The sequence below is a fragment of the Alosa pseudoharengus genome, unplaced genomic scaffold (genome assembly GCF_046254945.1).
Source record: "Alosa pseudoharengus isolate Yale_2024_CS ecotype anadromous, Long Island Sound unplaced genomic scaffold, YU_APseudo_1.1 YU_APseudo_1.1_scf_3, whole genome shotgun sequence".
Taxonomy (NCBI): domain Eukaryota; kingdom Metazoa; phylum Chordata; class Actinopteri; order Clupeiformes; family Clupeidae; genus Alosa; species Alosa pseudoharengus.
Window position 1 is genome coordinate 47,380,898 of NW_027468718.1, and position 23,315 is coordinate 47,404,212.

Here is a 23,315-nt window from a genome sequence, read left to right on the forward strand (position 1 = left end):
AGCTGTTGCAGTAGGCCTACTTCGCCTACTTCACCCACAGTGACTGTCAACCTTGCCAGTCATCAGGCCTTAATTTAAATTGTGAGCAAAGTGCAAGTCTATCAACAAGCACAGTTCTGAAGCAATAACTAGAGATATTGTGTGACATGTGGGTGTGTGACTCAGTCATGTTTGTGGTTAAGGCCCATGGTGTTAAATTAGTTTTTTTTTTCTATGAAATTAGGGTCTAGGGTCCATCATTTCCAATTGTTTCATGTGGTAGAATTGTATAAAATATAATTAATAATAATGATTTATGATGATGATATAACTGATAGGCTACTACTAATAGGCCTACTGCTACTAATGATGATGGTGATGACTATGAAGATGGTGATGATAATAATCGGTTATTTGTTTCATGTAATAGATGTGTATTTGTATACACACACACACTACTGCCACTCTGAAGCCTGCCATCAACTCATCTAAAAGCCAATGCGCCTGCCTAAGTTAAATTTCCACTAATGCTGTCACTTTAACATTTTACTTCTATACTAGTTGTAGGTTATTGTATAAAGCTAACATGACTGACTGAGCACACTAATGTAATTATGTGATTCCCATTATGATTACAACAATATTCCCAAATTTCCCTGAATTCCCGTGGAAAGGAAGTAGCGCTCCCTGGCGCTTCCTGTGCACGAACGCTCGTGCGGTAGTTTGTGTAGAAAAGATGTAAAGATGGCGGAGCTGCAGATGCTCTTGGAGGAAGAAATTCCAGCAGGTCGGAGAGCGTTGCTTGACAGTTTCACAAATCTCGAAAGAGTTGCCGAGTATTGCGAAAGTAACTATGTACAGGTAAGAGATGGTTGTTTCTTACTGAACTGCTGTAACACAGTATCTGCAGTGCGCGCGCGTTGAATTGCACTAAACGAATTGCGGGGACTGACTGCTTTTCGCCGCTTTGATTTTGGTTGCCTTCAGCATTTGGCTACTACTCCGCTACTAGCAAAAGTAGTGGCTGTATAAATCTACTGCTAACTTTTTTAAAGTTTTACAGTACAGCTCTGTATGAAGGTTAATGTGTTCATATCATGTGCAAACATGATTTACTAGGGTGGGATTCTTTATTATTCATCCACCATAGTAGCTTACAGCGTTGGATTGTTTTGGTGGTCGTAACTAAAGCTGTTGTTGTTTGGTGGTCACCGTCGTTAACAGTTCATTAGCAAGTTGACAGGTCTTAATTTGATCGGTTTACTAACATCATCAGTTTATTAGTGATAGGCCTAGGCTACCATATGCTGAGTTTGGAATATATGAAGTTGTTACCGTTTTTTTACACTGCGTATGCGACAGACTAACGTGTATGTTGATCCTAAACTCGGTTAGCCAGCTAGCTCTATAACAGCCTAGTTAACTGGGTTAGTAACATTAGCGAACTGTGTCAAAAAGTACCAACTTAACTTACTATACAACGCATTTTTAACATATGTCCTACTTCAGATGATGCACTGAGCTGAACGCAAACAAGTTACTCTGCAACCTGCAGTAACAGTGCCAGGCTATTTTATGTACAGTTAACGTAACGTCTAGAAGTCAGTCTGTCACACAGAGGGAATGTAACGTCCTATGTGTGAATTTAAGCTACACTGCGTTCCTCTGTCAGCAGGTTACTGTAGTCAGCTATAATGTTTTAACTGCGCCTTATAATTAGCGAGCCTGTTCTGCAAGCGCTAACATGCTGTAACATTAACGAGATCCTAGTTTAATGACAAACATACCTTCACAGAGCTTGCAAACTTGTTATTTGCAGCTGTTGGAATTGAGCTAGGAGAAAAAAAATCATCGGATGGTTTGTTTCAGTATTAACACTGTCTGAGGCTGTCAGCGTGCCTCGCTGAACCGTTCACTTTTGTTTCTTGAACAAGTCTCAGCAGAAATTGCATAGACGGATAGTTAGATTGGAGGTTAAATCAGGCTGAAGATGAACACCGACCATGCTCCTGTTTTTCGTGGTAAGGGTTGATTAGGCTAGTGAATGCAGTCTAGAACGGCCATAGTCATTCGGAAACTGCGGAGCACAGTCTTGTTTTAGTGCCACGCCGGCCGCCGGGCAAACGGTTTCAATTCAAACTCGTGCGACCACATGCGTCTGATCGTAACAATTGTGTTTTGGGTGCAATCAGCTTTGGACATGGGGACACCTGTTCAGCCCACTCCTCTTTGCCAAAGCACGGTTAGCGGTGGCGAGGGATTCTTAGCAGCTGTCTGCCCGCAGAGGGCTGCTCTTTACTGGGCTTTACTCCGCGCCAGATCAGGGCAGGATCCAAGCACGGCACTGTGTGTGTGCGTGTGTCGTGACGCGGCCGTCATCCAGGCTATTTGGCTTTTCGTCAGTTTTACATTCACTACACGTCTTGGAGGTCCATGTTCTTGATCTGTAATTATCTTCTGGAACAGTGGCGCTTTTCTATAACAGAGCTTGGCCTTAAATGTAGGCCATCAAAGATTTCAGCTGTCCTAAACTAAACAGAGAGGGGAGAGATCTATGTTAGTGGTCATCCAGTTGTTAAAAACAAGTCAGTTAACTAAAAACATAGGAGAAGTAATCTTCGTGGATCAGATCCAAATAGAATGAGTTTTACATTGCGGTATAAGTCAATTATAGGAATTGTAATTTTAGTGGTCCTGTACAGCAGTGGTTCTTAAACTTTTTGTCTGGCAACCCCACAAAAAAGTATGGCGAGGTCTGGCGACCCCACTTTCCCCAAACCCATTCTAAGTCCTTACTCAAATACCCCCCTCAAACGTTAACAACTAAATCAAGCAAAAACGAGAAAGCAAAGTCATTTGTTTTATTTACTCCATATGAACAAGAACCGAGAAAACCAAACAATCACGATTAAACAAGTGTAGGCTGCCGCCATATCAGATCAGAGCGCTATGTGCGTAGCGCGCGCACACACACAAGCACGCACACACACATACACATGCAGCATTAGGCCAGGCCTACAACGTTACATTAATTATATTTATGGCGATAACAATAACAGTATTTTTTTATTTCCCTTTTCTGGTTTACTATCTTTAACAATTTCAATGGGAAGGGTGGGCATGCTTCCGTGAGCAAGTTTAATTCTAGGAGGAATGCTGCATACGGCGACACAGAGATTTTCCTCCACGGTGCTGAGCCGACATCTGTATTTTGAGATGTCGTTTCATTTTGACAGCTCAGTTTTTAAGCTCTCATTCGCCAGAACATCGCCGCAAATCACACAGTGTGGGTGGTCGAGGTTATCTTTAACTTGGCAAGTGAATGCATAGGCCCTATTTCAGAAATTCTTTCTGATAAAGCCGATCGCGCCGTTTGTTCTTTTTTATTCTCACCGGCCTGTAGACTTGTCCCATCTGAGGATCACGGAGGAGTAGATGCACTTGTAGATGGCACTTCCGAGCTTTTGTTCATTTTTTAAGCAGCCACCTGTCCTTTTTGGCTAGTAGGCTATGTCTTTTGTTTTGTTTTACTTAAAATAGCGGGAACAAGTTGAGTTTGCATAGTGGGAGCAGATAGTTACATTGTTTCTATCCGCGGACCAGTAGCCCATAGACTGAACCAGATCTCGTTGAAAGACGAAAACATTTCCCTCTCTTCTCTTAACTGCGTGTAAATAAGAAAAAGGCAGAAAAGGCCAATATAATTTTCCTTTGTTTCCCCTAATAATATTTTCAGACTGAATACAGAAAATAATTGGCGACCCCATGGAAGTTTTTGGCGACCCCATTTGGGGTCGCGACCCCTAGTTTAAGAATCACTGCTGTACAGGATGCCTGGCAGGGACAGCCTTGTAATATGACACACGCAGTCAGTAAGGGCCAGGTCGATATGAGTAAAGAGCGCAAGGTGTGTGTCTGTGTGGTAAGAAACATGGGAAGCCTACTGCAATACTGTGTGTGTAGTGGACACAAAGGCAGTGACTACTGAGTAGTTTGATTCTGACGTGTGTGTGTGTGTGTGTGCGCGTGTGTGTGTGTGTGAGAGAAGGCGTATCCAACCATATGCATGAGTGAATAAACAGTGCATCGTCTGTTTAAAGATTCGCAATGACTCGAAACCGTTACAGAAAGGAGGTTACAGCAGTGTGAATTAGATGTTGCACGTCATTACAAGCTGTCGCAAAGCATTCACATATCTGGTCACAGTTGCAAGGTTTTAGAATGTTGCATGAAGTTGCTGCTCATCTCGTTGCGAATCTTGGGTGTGATTTGGGCTTAAGTATGGCGCAGACTGCGCACGTTATGATTAGATGGCATTAAAAGACTGCGGTGGGGAAAAGCTAGAGTTCCAAATTGTATAACTTTTTTTTCCAATATGAACTATAATAATAATAATAATAATAATAATAATAATAATAATATAATAATAATAATAAGCTTTATTTGTATAGCACCTTTCATACACAGAATGCAGCTCAAAGTGCTTTACATTTGAAGCATGTAACAAAATAATAGTCAGTCAGTCATTATCAATCACATTTCTTCATTGCTGGGGCCGTTTATGATCCACTCAGCAACATATCAAAAATATAGAAAATGACATGTCATAAGACTGGCAGCCTTAACCCTCTTACCCCCCACAAGCACGCCATATGGCAACTGTGGCAAGGAAAAACTCCCATATTCCAGGAAGAAACCTTGAGCAGAACCTGACTTAATAGGGGGAGCCCATCTGCTTCTGGCTGGCTGCGCCCTCCAATAGCAGCAGATGTAGAATAATCTGAAAAAGTAGTCTACAGGATAAGACGAGTTAACTAAAAGCTTTCCTGTACAGGTATGTTTTCAGATCTTTTTTAAAAATATTTACTGAACTCGCCTGCTTGATGTACAGAGGCAGGGTGTTCCATAGTTTGGGGGCATAATGGATAAAAGCAGCTTCTCCACTTTGTTTGTGGAGCACTTTGGGTACGATTAAAAGATTAGAATTGGATGATCTAAGTTTCCTTTGTGGTTGATAAGATATTAAAAGCTCAGAGATATATGAAGGTGCTGTGCCATTCAGAGCTTTGTAAGTAATTAACATAACCTTAAAATCAATTCTATAGGAAATAGGGAGCCAGTGCAGTTCAGCCAACACAGGGGTGATGTGTTCTCTCTTCTTAGTCTTAGTTAAAAGTCTAGCCGCAGAGTTCTGTATGAGTGCCAATTTCTTTAGATGTTTTTTGGGAAGACCAGTGAAAAGTGCATTGCAGTAGTCTAACCTGCTAGTGATAAAGGCGTGAATTAGTTTTTCTGCATCTTGTTGAGTTAAAAAGGGCCGCACTTTGGCAATGTTTCTCAAGTGGAAATAGGCTGTTTGAGTAACTTTACTGATATGGGGCTTAAAACTTAACTCTGCATCTAAGATGACACCGAGGCTTGTTACTTTTGGTTTGACCTGGTGTGCCAAGTTCCCCAGATTACTAAGAACAATATCTCGCTTTAGTTTTGGTCCCACCAAAAGTACCTCTGTTTTGTCATCATTTAGTTTCAGAAAATTTTTGCTCATCCACTGATTAATGGAGGTTAGGCATGCAGTGAGGGAGCAAAGGCCATCTGGGTTAGTTGGCTCCACAGAAATATACAATTGGGTATCATCTGCGTAGCTATGGAAGTTTACATTATGCTGACTTATGACATTTCCCAATGGAAGCATATATAGGGAAAATAGCAGGGGACCAAGGCAGCTCCCCTGGGCCACACCAAAAGGCAAGTCATGTTTTTCAGATACATGATCTCCTAGACTGATATAAAAATCTCTGCCAGTAATGTAGGTTTGAAACCAGTTTAGAGCATTATCAGAGAGACCCACCCACTTCGCAAGGCGGTGAATTAGGATGCTATGATCAATGGTGTCAAATGCCGCACTCAAATCCAGAAGAATAAGGATTGAGACTTTGTTTGAGTCAGTAGCCAGTCTGAGATCATTGACTATTTTTACTAGAGCCGTTTCTGTGCTGTGATTTGATCTAAAACCTGATTGGAATTTTTCAAGGATACTGTTTTCGTTGAGGAAGGTATTTAACTGATTACAAACAACTTTTTCAAGTACTTTGCTCAGGAACGGTAGATTTGATATAGGCCTGTAGTTGCTCAGATTGGTATGGTCAAGATTTGACTTTTTAAGTAAAGGTTTCACAACAGCGGTTTTAAAAGCAGTTGGAAATATACCTGTTTCTAATGAGGTATTTATTACCTTGAGAATAAAGGGAGCTAAGCTATCATATAGTTTTTTGAGGAATCTAGTAGGGATTGGATCTAAAACACATGTTGAGGAGCCGGTTTGAGTTATAATTTTACCAAGCTCAGATTGATTAATAGTGCTAAAGGACCTTAATTTTGGGGGGCTGTTTTTGGGTGTACTATCAAACATATTACTTGTATTACCAATAGCCTCCCTTATAGAAATTACTTTGTTTTCGAAGAAGTCTGCAAATTCTTCGCATCTTAGAGAGGATGCCTGACTGAGTGTATCAAAAGGTGTTTGATGCAATAGCCTATCAATGGTAGAGAACAACACCCTAGAGTTTCCACTGTTTTCAGCAATTACCTTAGAGAAGTGGTTCCTTCTCTCATTCCGAATAGCTCTATTATAATTTGCTATTTTTTCTTTTAGAATGGCACGGTGAACCTGTAACTTAGTTTTTCTCCATGTTCTCTCAACTATGCCTATATGTCCGACTTCGTCATTGTTCAATTCATCCCTTGTGTTTAAAATTTGCAGATAGGCCGATGGTAAGCTTGTTTTTATGCTGGCAACAAAACCAGAACGGTTCGCGAACGTTATTCTTTATTCTAAATGCCATGGCGATAAAGAGAAAGAAGTCAGAAAATGAATTTACCTTAGACTAGGCTATATCAGAGCCCGTCTACGGACATTCTCTGGCTATATAACCTACTGAAATAGGTTAATGATGTAAAGTCTAGTGCGCTTCTATGGGACTGCTGTGTGCGCGCAGTTTTTATTGATGAGTCGGAGTGGCAAGTGCTGCGCATAGTTTTAGTGGAATGTGGCTGCCCAGGACATTATAAAACTTATCACTTAGACCTACTCATTCACGGCGGTGAAATGCCGTATTTAGCTGTCTAAATTCGAATCATATGCTGGGGGAGAAATCGTCGGACATCCATGATTATTTTGTTATTCAGCACCCCTGGTCAAAAATATGTTCCTGCGAGCCTGTAAGTAGGCTATGATTTGAATGTAGACTGTTGTCAAATTTGGCAAATACAAAACGGGAGAAACAATATGGTTCATGCTCTCTCATGCTGTTTCATTCGTGCCGAAAAGGAGGGAGAATGAAACATTAAGCACATTCCACTTTTGCATAAATAATTCCTGAACAGTTTTGGTCAGGGCTGATAATGCAACTGTATTTGACAAAGGACCGATATAGGCTATTTGCTAGTGACAAAATATGAGCTTTCAGTGTGATACGATCTCTTTGTAGATTACGTTTAATTAAAACGTGTTTCATCTGTTCTGGCTATCCTGCTATTTGGATCTTACTGTATCTCACTCAATGAACAACATCTCAACACTAAATGAATGATGATCCGTAATTGTCATCAGATAGCCTAGTCATATAGGTAGACATAAGATGAAATAATTAATTCGATAATATTTTCCATCTTTGCAGAGGAAAAGTTTTGTGTAAAGGGAATTAAAGGCCTGTCTCATATAGACACATGTCTCTAATACTAGCCTGTGCAGTTTGGCGATTTGGGAAAATAAAAGCCCGGGCTATTATTTGGAGTGTTACGGTATGCAATAGAGCACACAGCAGAAACTGTGTGGATCTGTGTGTTTGGCATGACATTTGGCACTCTGAAGCATAGAAGTAGCATAACAACTAGAGCAGTCTCAAACCCTCCTCCTCCTTCACTTTGACTTCCATCACAATGTGGCCCAGGGAGGAGCAACAGGCTCTGCATATTGGTTAATGTCAAAATGCATTTTATGCTGATTTAGATTTGTATTGGATTAATTCATGTATAATTTGAAATGCATCAAACAATTCATTAGGGTTAGTTTATTTCCTGTATCCTTTTTGATCCGTAACAAAGTTTGGTAGGATTCAACTCCTACTCCTTTTCAATTGTGTATGTTCATATAATAGGCACAGTCTGTGTCCTTAACCCTTAGAACCCTAAGCTGTTTTAAGGGCAATTTCACTACCTTTATTCATAAGGATAAGTGCCACACACACATATTACATATTGGTTTTTTTTCCAGCAGAGTCTAGGCCAGGGGTCTGCAACCTTTTTGGGAATGAGGGCTACCTGAAGACCCGAAATCATATGGAGGTCTACTCATTTGAAATCATATGGAGGGCTACTCATTTGAAATCATATGGAGGGCTACTCATTTGAAATCATATGGAGGGCTACTCATTTGAAATCATATGGAGGGCTACTCATTTGAAATCATATGGAGGGCTACTCATTTGAAATCATATGGAGGGCTACTCATTTGAAATCATATGGAGGGCTACTCATTTGAAATCATATGGAGGGCTACTCATTCTACTCATTTGAAACAAACATACCGTCACCCCTTTTTTGCGAGGGTAGTCCTCCTAAATAATAGGCCTATGAGATTTGTACTTTTAAATTATCAATATTGTGTAGGCCTATGAGATTTGTACTTTTAAATGATCAATATTGTGTAGGCCTATGCAACACTACCAACAGTTTTGTTCAGTTTGTTCATTTCAAAGTTTGCAAAAGTTTAACAAAAAAAAACAATCTTTTTGTGCAATTAATAATTTGGGTTAACATTTGTACCCAATTTATACCCACCCACCATTGTGAATTTAGGGGTTGTTTAAGTTCTGATTTCAGTGGGCAATTCAGTTTTAACATTTCAATAGTAATCGCCCACACCACCCTAACATATGAAAACTCCTTTTAAAGTTATTGCACACCTGAAATCTCTCCATGATTTGACAAAAAAGGTATTGCACAGTCCTGCTCAGTCATGCATGCCACAACATTTTCAGCCCTATTATACGGCAGTAGCCTACGGAGGAGAAAAGGCCTGTGAGCTAAAGCAATTGTTTTTCAGTTCTTAAACAATCATGCAAGAACCGTATTTGACGAACATGGAATGGCCACAGAACTTTTGCAAAGATATGCTTCCATTGGCTACACCAGACGAGCTAGTTTTTCCCCCTTTACTGTCTATGCGTGCGAGCAGTGTGTATGCGCTCCGCTTCTGTTGTTGTTTAAAGACTGAATGGGAAACGGATTTGGAGCCAAAGGCTAAAATTTAACGCAGCTACAATTTGTAAAATATCACCAATATCAATGTAATGTTACAGATGTATGGCTACATACATTCTTAAAATGGTTCTGGTCTAGACTTAAATATTGATTGAAAACTTCACAATGGAGCGTGTTTTTAGAGCGAGATCTGCAGGCGACCTGTTGGCTATTTTTAGAAGGTGCGCTGGGGGCGCCTCATAGCCGTCCCGCGGGCACCGTGTTGGAGACCACTGGTCTAGGCTATTCAGATCTGCCATCATTTCATGTAGTACTAGCATTGATTTTATTTTGTTTTTTAAAGAATTAAAATATAAAAAGGTTATTATAAAAATCTTATATTTTGACATGCATACCACAGCAAGCTCATAGCTCTACATGCATTTCATGTGTGTGTAGGGCAGACTGTCCTGAATCTGGCAATATAATTGCCATATTGGAGGGGTACTCTGGCGCTGAGCAATTTACAGAAATATGTGGTGTGTGATTTACGGAAATAAATGCCATTTTTTATTTAGTGATGAAAAATGACCTTTCTGCGCTCCATATCTGTGACACAAACTGATCTGACCTGACTTGACCCGAGGTTGCGTGTTAGCCTGCGTGTGCCTATGGTGTATTCACTCATAATGATTCTCAACTTTTTACTGCATTGCCATGAACAAAGTAAAGGCAAAAAAGGTGTTTCTTTGTTGAACAAATTGGGATGCAATGTGAGCCTTGAATTGGATGCCATGCAGGAATTTGCTAGGATCTCAAAACCGGATTATGAATATGCTTCACCATAGAGAAACACACGATAGTGATGGATTATAAACATGCTTTGACACAAAAACAGACAAAAACGTGAGGTAAGTCTTGCTATATGAAGTTATTATTTTGCTGTCACTTCGTCTGTTTTATAACCAAGAAGATGTACGTGGTATCAAATGATAGCTCTGTGTCTCCTCTTTCATCTGACATGCGTGGCATATCTATCCGATCACGGGTCTGCGAGTAATTCAAACGAGAGTAATGGGTGTGCAGCGTTGGTTTGTGTACATGACGTTATTATTTTGCTGTTACTTCGTCTGTTTTTATAAGCCAGAAGGATCGATATACATGGTACCAATGGATAGCCCTGTGTCTCTTTCATCTGATATGCTTGCCATATCTATGCGATCACGGGTTCGCGAGTAATTCAAACGAGAGTAATGGGTGCGCAGGTGAACGCAGAGAAGTATAGACTGTAAATATGATGCAATTTAATTTCATGATTTTTTTTTTAATTTTCATACTTGATCGTACAGACAAGTGTGTAGTCTTGTTGGAAAGCCCCACTTCTGCTCTGTCACGCAATAAAGGTTTCATCTCGCTGTGATGAACAGTTCTGGTGCAATGTAACAGAGAAGAAAGGGTGTGCACTTTGCGTCAATCGGTTTCTAAGGGTTAATAGCCTAGTCCATATTCAGAGACACTGTGTGTGGTGCAGATGAAATCTCACTTTCTGTCTTTAAAAGGTACGTCTTCAAGATATTTACGAAAAAACATTCATTTGTGTAGTTCTATTTTTTCTTAGAGGCTCTTGCACAAAGTAAGATGTCTTCTGAGTAGGATCTCTCTTTCTTTCTTTTTCTCTTCTCTTCTCTTCTCTTTCTCTCTCTCTCTTCTCTTTTTTCTCAATTCTGTTTTGGCTGCCTGTGTTTCTGATGGAGACATGCGTAGTCACCTGGCTCTTTGGCGTTGTGGGCAAGCTGCAGGAGATCTGGGTATTAGGCTGCAGGTTTGGTGCCACGGAGACCTGGGTTTGAGGCTGGATGGGGTGACTGCTCTCTCCCTTTGCTACAGTGTCATTACTATTTTTGGGGGCCAAGCAGCGAAGCTGCGAAGGCACCCATTGTGTTTGTTAGTTAATTAAGTACTGTTGGAATCCTTGGACCAAGCCGAGTTCAACGCACCCTATGACGTCAATTTCCTGACCAAAGCCAAATTGTGATGTCATCGTAATTGATTCGGCCGCCATATTGAATTTAATCAAAAACACCTAAAAGTTTTCACAGGTCACAAAGTTTGTCCGATTTTCACGAAACTTGGTGCAGATGATCTTCAGACCAAGCCTCAAAAAAGTTATCTCTTTTTGTCTTCAAATCTAAAACCGTTCGCCCGTAACAGCCAATTAAAATTGTCAGCAAAGCTGCCAAACAGGAAGTAAAGTGATATGTCAGCAAGGTTTTCTCGTGTCAAGACTAAACTTACTACATGTGCTCAGGACCCAATTAGGAGGAGGCTCAAGAAATTTGGTACATTTTGACCACAGTGTGGCGCTATAATCACAGGAAGTAGATTCATATCTCAGCAATGCTTTCACATATAGAAACCAAACTTGGTATATGGACTTAGGACCCCAACCTGAGGACACACAATACATTTGGTGACCTTCGTCCACTAGGGGGGCACTATAATCACAGGAAATTAGCTCATATCTCAGTAACGCCTTTACATATCGAAACCAAACTTGGTATATGGACTCGGGACCCGATCCTGAGGACGCACAATACATTTGGTGTACTTTGACCACTAGGGGCGCTATAATTAGGAAGACTTTTTCGTATCGACACCAAACTTGGTATGTTGATTCGTGAACACATCCTAAGGACCCACAATTAATTTGGTGTGCTTTGACCACCAGGGGTGCTATAATTATCAACACTTTCACAGATTTAAACCAAACTTGGTATGTGGACTTAGGAGTACATCTTGAGGACACCAGTCCAGTCCAATCTAATCAAGTCCAATCCAATCTAACACAACACAGTCAAGTCCAGTCCAGTCCAATCCAATCCCAAACTCCTGCTTAACTCCTTGGCCCCCTCATTGCTGCTTGCAGCTATATTTGTTGTTTGTTGTTTCAACTGGTAGTGACAAAACGGTAGTAGTAGTTTTAACTGAGTGTAGTGACCGTCTTTGTGATGTGTAGGGGGGCAGCAAGTGGAAGGGAGGAAGCAGTACCCTAAGAGAGTGAAAAAAGTAAAGAAGTGTGTCTAGGATGGAAGGAAGAAAGTAAGTAGTGGAGTGAGTGAGTGAGTGAGGAGATGAGTGAGTGAGGAGATGAGTGAGTGAGGAGATGAGTGAGTGAGTGAGGAGTGAGTGAGGTGGGGAATGAGTGAGTGAGGAGGGGAGTGAGTGAGTGAGGAGATGAGTGAGTGGGGAGGGGAGTGAGTAAGTGAGGAGGGGAGTGTGTGAGTGAGGAGGGGAGTGAGTGAGTGGGGAGTGAGTGAGGAGGGGAGTGAGTGAGTGAGGAGGGGAGTGAGTGAGTGAGTGAGGAGATGAGTGAGTGAGTGAGTGAGTGAGGAGATGAGTGAGTGAGTGAGTGAGGAGGGGAGTGTGTGAGTGAGTGGGGAGTGAGTGAGTGAGGAGATGAGTGAGTGAGTGAGGAGGGGAGTGAGTGAGTGAGGAGATGAGTGAGTGAGTGAGTGAGGAGGGGAGTGAGTGAGGGAGTGAGTGAGTGAGTGAGGAGGGGAGTGAGTGAGTGAGTGAGGAGTAGGGCTGTCACTTTTGTGAAAAAATCCTGTTTTTTGTGTGAGACAGAACTGATTGCGGAGGCCTCTGGGACTGCTGACGGGAGGAGGGGAGTGAGGGAGTGAGGAGGGGAGTGAGTGAGGAGGGGAGTGAGTGAGTGAGGAGTGAGGAGGGGAGTGGGACTGGGAGTGGGACTGCCTCTGGGACTGCTGACGGGAGGACACATACACGTACAACAAGGCACTTTTTTTTCCTCCCCCCCCCCCCCCTTTTTTTTTTCTACAAACACACACACACACACGCTTTCATTTATTTATTTTTTGAGGAGAAAAAACACAACAAATTTTACTCTTATAAACCTATAATGAGATGTAATAAAAGAAATCTTGAATCTTGAATTGCGCTATAGCTTCAACCAATTTGAGCGTTGAACTGAGCTCAATATTCAAAGCGTAAAGCCAAGCTTGACAATTGTCAGGCAACAGAAAGTTGACAGATCTTGTAACTTAGGGCTAGTCCACACGTACCAAACCGATCTTTTTTTCCTCCGTTTTCCCTGGAACCGTATCAAGAATATTTGCGTCCAAACGGATCCATCTCAACACGACTCAACACGTTACTTCATATCCCAGGCCTATAGGTGGCACTGTTTCTGTTACATAATTTGACCAAAGCTTGCACGCTGTAGGCTATACAAACATACAGAATAGGCTACGACGAAAATGGCTAGTGCAAGTAAACCAGAATTGTTTGTGGACTGATAGTGAACTGTCAACTGTAGTCAAATGTAAAACTAATAAACTTCATTTTTACGGTTTGTAAAGGGTGCAGTCCCAGACTACAAATAATCTCCTTTACTTTCTTTGGTTGTAGGATAGTCCTAGTCCGCGATTCACATTAGTTTTGGCCATCACCGCAAGTGCATAGGCTACTAAACGCTAGGCCTACCCAAGTTCTAGGCTATTCAGTCACCACATTTATAATATTGCTATAATACCTTCGCTAGTAACAGTCGATACTTTTGCCTGCATTAAATCGCGCATTCGCATTTTGTGCGCATCTACCATAGGCTTAACATGAGTTCTAAGCGTGTTTGTATGCTCATATCTGACTTCACTAGACTATGAATGCATTTATTTATGTTGTAAGACATGTAAAATAAATAAATGACACCGGCACAACGCACAAATTAATTTAAACTTACACCGCACTTCCCTAATAACTTCTGACTAGTTCTCTCACGTCACTGACAGTAGCTAGAATGCATCAAGAAAACAGGGAAAACACTGTTCAGTCCACAAAGTCATGATAAGCTATTGGCGCTGCGCAGCACCAGTTGTGCTATTTATCCTACTGAGTGTAATCGTAGGTAATGTCATGTATGAAAACTAGTATTGTTAGGCAAGTCCAAGGCAACTGAGGTGTGGCGATGACATCATCAATATGCAAGTATGTGGTTTCGCCGTCCAAACGAACTCGCAAGGGCTACGGTTTCAGATTTTTCCACCCTGGAACCAGGTTTCAAAAAAGTGCGGTTTTGGGCAGTGCGTTTACAGGATTCGTTTGGATGATCGGCCAAGACGATGCAAAACCTGTGCGTTTAACCCAAAAAGCGTCTCCGTGTGGACGGGGCCTCATTAATTAATCACAATTAGGTATCTTCTGAGTAGAATGTCTCCATCTCCACTGAACGCTCTGCTGAGTCCCCCAGGCTGTTGGTCTCATAAGCACATGCTGAACGCTCTACTGAGTCCCCCAGGCTGCTGGTCCCATAAGCCCCTGCTGGATGCGGGCTGTTTCCCAGCTACATGCAGGAAGCATCGTGGCCATGTTCTCCACTGCATGTCCCCATGTGTGTGTGTGTGCGTGTGCGTGTGTGTGTGCGCGCGCGTGCGTGGGTGTGTGGACATGGATGCTTACATTTCATTGCACTTGCGCACACACTCACACACACTCACTCACCCACACACACACACACTTTCACGCTAAACATACCATACGCTCCCTCTTCGCACACATCTGAAAAGCTAGGTCAGTTAGAAGAACACTGGCGCACACTCTCTTACAGAACAAATCATGTCAGTCCTGGACATTTGGACAAACAAACATGCTGGGGCACTTCATTTGACAGCTAATGAACTAGTGACATCAGACATTGACTTCCATTTGTAAGTGGTTGGTTTGCAGAATTAAATTGAATACAACAGTTTTTTAACTATTAGCACTAGTGTTGTCACGATACCAAAATTATGACTTCGATACGATACCTGCCATAAATATCACGATGCTCGATACTGAAACGATACTACGGCGAAATCCTAAGATATCTGGAAAAGAAAGGACTCATACCTCCTCCAAGTGTATTGAGTCATTTGTGTTGAATTCGGTGCACTTTTGTAGTGTGCAGATCAATTCTGGGTTCTAAACTTCCTACAAAATTATTATTTTTATAGTCAGTAAAATAGTAGGCCTACTTTGTGTGATTAAGTCCTTTATTTTTTGTTATAGTTAATTTACATTGTGTTGTGTTTTGCCAATAAAGTAGCTTTAAATAGCCAAACTAGGCTAGATCAAGGTCAGTGTTGAAATTACTGCATGCAAATCACTGAATGCTATGCAGAGGGGCCTAATCTTGAGGGCATCTGATGTACAGTATAGGCTTCCCTAGGCCTTCCCGTGTTCATGGGATTTCTTTGACAGTTGCAAAGGGAAAAATGTGAGGATAGTCTTCTTTGCGCCCAGTGTACAAGTACGACGTTCCAACCACTCAGGTCTTCGTCAGATAGGCCTACACCATTACCTGTTGCAATATGTCTGTGCATTCTTACATTAGCCTACGTCTATTTCTTTGATAACATGATTTGCTACCACGTAACAATAAGCCGCTATTATTATTAGGACTCAACACGCTTTGGTGGTATTATATGCTGTGTGCTTTAATTAGCGCATTTCGGGTAGCCTATCCTACATCTGGGCAATACTTATTAAACAAATTGCAGTCTACATGCCATGACAAATATTACCAGTAGTACTGACCGAACATGAAATAGATTGTTTACAAGTTATGGTAATGTTATTCTGGCGTGAACATTGCGCTTTCATCACGTTAGCACCCTATGATCACAGCTCGTTATTAGGGCTGTCACTTTACGTTCGAAAATCGATTGCACAATCGATTGGACCAACCAACACAAGTTTCGAAAACTAAAATAGAGAATCGATTTTAACCAAATATGTACACTATTCATTTTAAACGAATTTAACAAATAAAAAATCTAGATGTAACAAAACTCACAAACAAGCAGTAAGCATTGCGAAAGCTAAAAAGAAAATTCCCACCAATTTTACGCACCGGAAACAGCTGTTTCAATCGGCTGCTGTGCTGCTGGTGTTTTGCCAAAGAATTGAGGACAACGCGATCAACCTCTGCGACATGAGAGAGACGAGTGATAGGCCCTAATAACTTGAGGAGTTCGATATGGAAGCACTTCGGGGTTTGGGTATATCAAACTATGGACAAGGACAAAGCGGTATGCAAACTGTGTAGTCGTGAGTTCTACGTAGGCGAAATTTGTTTGACATTTCTAATTGTAAACGCAGCCACGTTGAAGCCTGCAGTAATGTTTTTCACTGATGTTATGGCAGTCCACTCTGCTTATTGTTTTTCGAGAATGTTGCACTCCTGTTTATCATTGTGCACGAAACTTCACGCCAAGAAATCATCAGAAATATTGCTGGCTTGTGCGTATTCAAGCGCCCCCTTTACGTTCGTCCTAATGACTGTTAGTTGTTCGTGGATTGGCCTATATTTTTCTCCACTCCAACATGACACTCCGCTCCAACACTGGAAAGGCTCGCTCCGACGCTCCACTCCAACACTGGACAGCAGAGGCTGTGTGGGGGGGGGGGTCCACTATTTGTTTGGATGGGTTGCCACGGAAATGGCATGGGGATCTTGTTTTTGGATGACTAAGGAGAGGAGTGTATGTTCTTCCTTGTGTTTTTTTCTGGACTTTAACTCTGTACAAAGATGCTAAATCTCTGATCTGGGAGGGTTGCGTGTGTGTGTCTGTGTGTGTCTCTGTGTGTGTGTGTGTGTGTGTGGCTTTAGCACTATTGGTCATCAAGTGTCAGGCAACAGGCTGTGTCCGGTGCAGCGGTGTGCCTTCTCTATAGAGTGTCCCAGTGACTTCCGTTTTACTTCCGCTACAAGGGACCTGTCTTTCAAAAAAATATCAACGGGAGTTAATGAAGAGATAACAATTATTTTTTGGTCCCATTTGAATTGTGCCACGAATTTCACATATGATGTGTGTGAATTTAAAAGATAATTTTTTACGTCAAGAAAGTACTGTTGTTCGATAGACTTCAAAAGTTATGTTGGTTTTGTACGAATCCGCTCAGTGGACTACATCTCTCGTCTCGAACGATGTACGTCACCAACGTAATGAAACGATAAGATTAGAAGCTAGCTGATAGCTGTTATGCTAGTTAACGTTGCATCTTGCTGCCTGCTATGTCACTTAACAGTATCTAATGTACAGTCTATGGACGAATACAACTTACCTGATGTGTTTAATCCTCTGACTCATGGTATTTTCATCGGCAAGGAAAGCCCAATTAAGACCTGTTGCTGGTATGCTTGTACAATCTAGTGTGGCTGTGAATGAGCTAACGTCACTAGCGCGACTGATGGGTTTGTAGTCGTTGGAATTACGATCTTTCACAATGTTGTAATTCAATAGTTATGAAACAAACTGCAAATGTCTTTACATGAAAAATTGTCTTTAAAATTGACAAACATCATATGGGTAATTCAAGGCACAAGTCAACCGGGACCAGAAAATAATTTATTTTTCGCCATAGACTGGCGTTTAAAATGTTTTGAAAGATCGGTCCCATGGAGGCAAGTGGAAGTGGCGTCACTGGGACACTCTATTGCTTGCTGCCCTCGTGCTCTCCTCATCCTGCCCAGAGTGATTATCTCTGCTGTTATTATGTCAAACGGTGACATAACCTCTGTGTGTGTCTGTGTGTGTGTGTGTGTGTGTGTTTGTGTGTGTAAAAGACTGAGCCCAACTGTCCATTCACTCATTAGTGTACTGGTACTTTTTTGCCGTTATAGGCTAGCCACAGACATTGATGAAACTAAAATTATTATTATTCATTCGTTCATTCACGAGTGGTATTGCAGTTGAAACGTATCTCTTGTTTGTGGAGTCTATTTTTATTTTCTTCTTCCTGTCAAATGGAGTCTGAGGGAGTTTTCATGTCCGTTACAAGTTAGGAGCGAAGTAGGTTTGCACCGCAGTGACTTTCCATATCACACTTTGTGTTAACAAACTAGTCCGTGTGTGTCATCAGTATTTGGGGAAGATCTCAAGTGTGTGCCTGTCTGTCTGTCTGTCTTTCTGCATAAATGCCTGCGTGCGTGTGTGTGTGTGTCTGGCTTTGTGTGTGTGTCTGGCTTTGTGTGTGTGTCTGGCTTTGTGTGTGTGTCTGGCTTTGTGTGTGTGTGATGGTTTAGTGGGACTCTGAGGGGTACGGCCATCCTGGCAGTGTTTGAGGAGCTGTAGTGGGAGCAGACCCTTATATGGTAAGAGTGGTAGCATGTGGCTTAGACTTGGGCACAGAACAGCTGTGTGTGTGTGTGTGTGTGTGTGTGTGTGTGTGTGTGTGTGTGTGTGTGTGTGTGTGTGTGTGTGTGTGTGTGTGTGTGTGTGTGTGTGTGTGTGTGTGTGTGTGTGTGTGTGTGTGTGTGTGTGTGTGTGTGTGTGTGTGTGTGTGTGTGTGTGTGTGTGTGTGTGTGTGTGTGTGTGTGTGTGTGTGTGTGTGTGTGTGTGTGTGTGTTGAAGGAGACACACTTAATGCGAGCGGTAGACCAGGTCCAATGGATTTAAGATGGAAAATAAACACCACACACACTTTCGCACATATACACCTGATGTAGACTATGGATGACAAGGTGGGAAAGTTCCAGTACTTTTATGGCCGACCTCTTCTGACAGTTTATAACGTAACGTGTGTGTGTTGCAGTGGTGTACCTGTCTAAAAGGGCTGATTGGAGGCCTATAGTAAGTGTACAGAAGAGTAATGTAATATATCTGTTCGTTAGGGGTGGGCGATATGGACAAAAAATAATATCTCAATATTTTTTGTGATTTTCACAATAACGATAATTAGTCGATATCCTTTAAGAAAAATTGTAAAAGTCTGAGTTACTCTACAGCTCATTATTTATGAATAGCATCAATACAATAATAACTAATAACCTTACCTGTGACTTTTTAACCAAATCAACCAATGCATTGTCACTCTATGACACATTTCCAATTTTGCCTCCACTTGTGTGTGTGGCAATGACATGGTCTAGCCAGCTACATTAGAGAAGTTGACTAGGCCTAACAGTTTCCCAAGAGAAAGTCTGAAGCTGAAGTTCCTTTCAAAAACCTTTACTTAGGATTCACTGTAAAACTAAGCAGACCAACAGAGTACATCTAAGTTATTTCCTTCAATGTTTTGTTTAAGAGAAAGCATTCCAAGTTACAGAATAGAAACTAATCCGTTAGCTTATGGCTAATGTATATGAGAAATCCCATAGAGATGCTAACGGTTAGCATAATCGATACACGTAGTTATTTAGAGCGAACTTCAGTCCATTTAAAAAAGGGTTACATGAGAAGAGTTCTTTGTTTTCAACTGACTATTAAAATACTCAAAGGCAAGTGTTTTCTCTCCATATGTAGGAAAAAATGGGACTGTCTCATCAATGCTACGTGAACAGAAGTAGCTGCACAAAATCCCAAGTAGGCTACGTCTTGATCTAGCTGCCCAAAATAAACATTAGGCCTGCGTGTGACAACGTGGACCCACTAGCGATCATGTGACACTTGCTCTGCTGCAGTGGGGCTTCTCTGGCATACACCTCCTGGATTTAGTGAATGTATGGGGTTTCAATGCGTGATTTTGAGTGTTTTAAATACTCGATAATGTAAATTTGCACATTGTTAAAACAACAATCACGATATTATCGCAGACGATATATATATCGGCCACCCCTACTGTTCTTGCAGTATAAACGATTGGGCCACTTTAAACAGACCAACCAACAAACACAGCTAAGGACTACTGTAAGTAAATATAAATATTAGGGGTGGGCGATATACATCATCTGCGATAATATCGTGATTGTTGTTTAAACGATGTGCAAATTGAAATTATCGAGTATTTAAATAACTTATGGGGGAAAAACACTCAATCACACATTGAAGACTCATACATTCCCAGGAGGTGTATGCGGGAGAAGCCCCTGGCTGCAGCAGAGCAAGTGTCACGTGATCACTAGTGGGTCACAACGTTGTCCCACGCACACCTAATGTTTATTTTGTGCAGCGAGAGTAGCCTATGCAGCTACTTCTGTTCAAGTAGCATTGATGAGACAGTCAAATTTTTTCCTACACGGTATTATATGGAGAGAAAACATTAGCCTTTGAGTATTTTAATAGTTGTAAACAAAGAACTCTTCTCATGTAACGCTTTTGTAAATGGACTGAAGTTCGCTCTAAATATCTACATTTACTGATTATGCTTACCGTTAGCATCTCTATGGGATTTCTCGTATACATTAGCCATAAGCTAACGCATTCGTTTCTATTCTGTAACTTGGAATGCTAGCCTACATGATTGCTCTTAAACAAAACATCGAAGGAAATAACTGAGATGTACTCTGTTGGTCTGCTTAGTTTTACAGTGAATCCTATGTAAAGGTTTGAAAGGAACTTCAGCTTCAGACTTTCTCTTGGGAAACTGCCTATTCATCTTCTCTAATGTAGCTGGCTAGACCATGTCATTGCCACACACACGTGGCAGAATTGGAAATGTGTCATAGAGTGACAATGCATTGGTTGATTTGGTTAAAAAGTCACAGGTTAGGTTATTGGTTATTATTGTAATGATGCTATTCATAAATAATGAGCTGTAAAGTAACTCAGACTTTAACACATTTTTTTAAAAGGATATCGACTAATTATTGTTATCGTCAAAATGACAGAAAATATCGAGATATTATTTTTTGTCTATATCGCCCACTCCTAATAAATATATACTCTTTTGATCCCGTGAGGGAAATTTGGTCTCTGCATTTATCCCAATCCGTGAATTAGTTAAACACACTCAGCACACAGTGAACACACAGTGAGGTGAAGCACACACTAATCCCGGCGCAGTGAGCTGCCTGCCACAGCGGCACTCAGGGAGCACTGAGGGGTTAGGTGCCTTGCTCAAGGGGCACTTCAGCCACTCTTACTGGTTGGGGTTCGAACTGGCAACCCTCCGGTTACAAGTCCGAAGTGCTAACCAGTGGGCCACGGCTGCCCACAAGAACTGAAGCACTGAACCCAGCGGAGCAGATGAGACCTTACCTTTTATCCTTTAGCTTAACCTTTCACCTCTGGCCCCTTTATGTGATCTGTGACGACCCATTTTTTTAACTTCACTTTGGCATTCCAGGTATTTTGGACCCTGGGTTGTCCCAACTATTTACAGTTCTCCTTCAGCTGTGACCCCTGTAGGAACGTCTTTCTACACACACACACACACACACACACACACACACACACACACACACACACACACACACACACACACACACACACACACACACACACAAACACCATAGCCTTATAGCAGTCTTTCTACACACACACACACACACACACACACACACACACACACACACACACACACCATAGCCTTATAGCAGTCTTTCTACACACACACACACACACACACACACACACCATAGCCTTATAGCAGTCTTTCTACACACACACACACACCATAGCCTTATAGCAGTCTTTCTACACACACACACACACACACACACACACACACACACACACACACACACCATAGCCTTATAGCAGTCTTTCTACACACACACACACACAAACACCATAGCCTTATAGCAGCATGTATCCAGAAGGGAAAAAAGCAGCAAAGGACAGTAAAGGTCAGCGACAGACATGAATCTGAATGAAAACGTGTTCGCCGCTGTTTGCCAAATCTGAATGCACATCAGGGCCAGATCAGGGCCAGATCAAGGCCAGATCTGCTGCTCCCTCTCAGGTCCTCTTTGGTATGCGTCTGCAGGCCCCTGGTGCATGGCCTCTGGTTCTGGGTCCATCCCCAGGGACCCCTGTGCCCGAGTGGGCCTGACTGGAGGGCCTCTCTGTGGGGAGGGAGACGGCCGTCCTCCTGGCTGGAGCACAAGAGAACAGCACCCGCAGATAAGCTTGTTTCGTGTGTCTGTGTCTGTGTGTGTGTGTGTGTGTGTGTGTGTGTGTGTGTGTGTGTAAAGATAGCAACGTCCTCCAGGTCTGTCTTGGTCCTTCTCTCAGACTCTGCTGCCTGTATCTGCCTTTTTATCAGTTCTCCATCTGGCCTGATCATCTCTCTCTCCCTCTCTCCATATCTCTCTTTTCCATATATCCCCCCCCCTCTCTCTCTTTCCATATATCTCTCCCCCTCTCTCTCTTTCTTTCCATATCTCTCTCTCTCTCCATCACTGTTATTTTTTCTGGTGTTTTGTTACTATTGTTCTCTCTCCTTTCTCCTCGGGGTCCTCTTTCTCACTAATGTACACACACACACACACACATGCACACACACACATGCACACACACACATGCACAGTGCACTCTCTTGTCTGTGAGTTGAAGTGACAGAAGTGATGTCACAGACAGGAAGTTCATCATTGTAAGAAAAACACAAGGTCTTCATAGGAAAAAAAGGATGTTTCTTCGGTCAATGCCGCTTCAATCTACCCTGGAAATCTAGAGTTCTCGCGAGAGCACAATGGAATTGTCTCTGCGAGACACTCTGGCAATGAGCAATGCTGCAAGTTACTTTTACCCCTTGCATCCCGGGAACTAGCTAAACTGATGAAGACAGCGCTGCAACGTTGGAGGACAGTAAATATTGGTCGTAGTGTTATCCGATTGCGTCGAAGTCCGGAATCATTCAGATTAAACATTGGTCTAGTGTTATCCAATTGCGTGCAGTGAGATTTTCAAATGCATGCTTGTTGCCGCCCCTCGAGTTGGGCCATTACATTGTTCGTGGCCAGACCCTTAATCTTTCTAGATTACCAGGGTCTGGATTTTCCAGGCTACCTTCAATCTTTATACCAATAAAAGCAATCACAAGAAGTACATGTGACGTACTTCTGGGCACCAATCTTGATTGGGATGGTTATCAGATGCCTTCCCCCAGACCGTTTCTCCAAATGTTAGTGTTCTCACACCTCGGGTCCTTCCTGGCCCCAAGTGAGGCCATAGCATGGACCTTTGAGCGTTGTATTGATAAGATCACCTTGGGACATAAAGTAGCATGTGATGTTCTTACTGTATGTACACACCGCCGCCGACTTGAGCTTCCAAAGATTCAGGAAGTCATTTGCTGCCAATGAGCAGCAAATGAGCTACAACCAATCGAATAGAATAAAGTTTTAAGATAGAACATGATGGAACGTAAAA

At 42.0% G+C, this 23,315-nt stretch overlaps 1 protein-coding gene across 4 annotated transcripts in view; it reads left to right on the forward strand.

The window, feature by feature from the left end:
• Positions 1 to 717: 717 nt before the first annotated feature.
• Positions 718 to 23,315, forward strand: part of LOC143100909 (abl interactor 2-like) — a 106,481-nt gene continuing 83,883 nt past the window's right edge. For all 4 annotated transcript variants that reach the window (XM_076264498.1, XM_076264500.1, XM_076264499.1 and 1 more), the window contains exon 1: positions 718 to 840. In XM_076264498.1, coding sequence (XP_076120613.1) covers positions 724 to 840 — 117 coding nt within the window. In that variant the 5' untranslated portion in view covers positions 718 to 723. The remainder of the gene's footprint in view (positions 841 to 23,315) is intronic.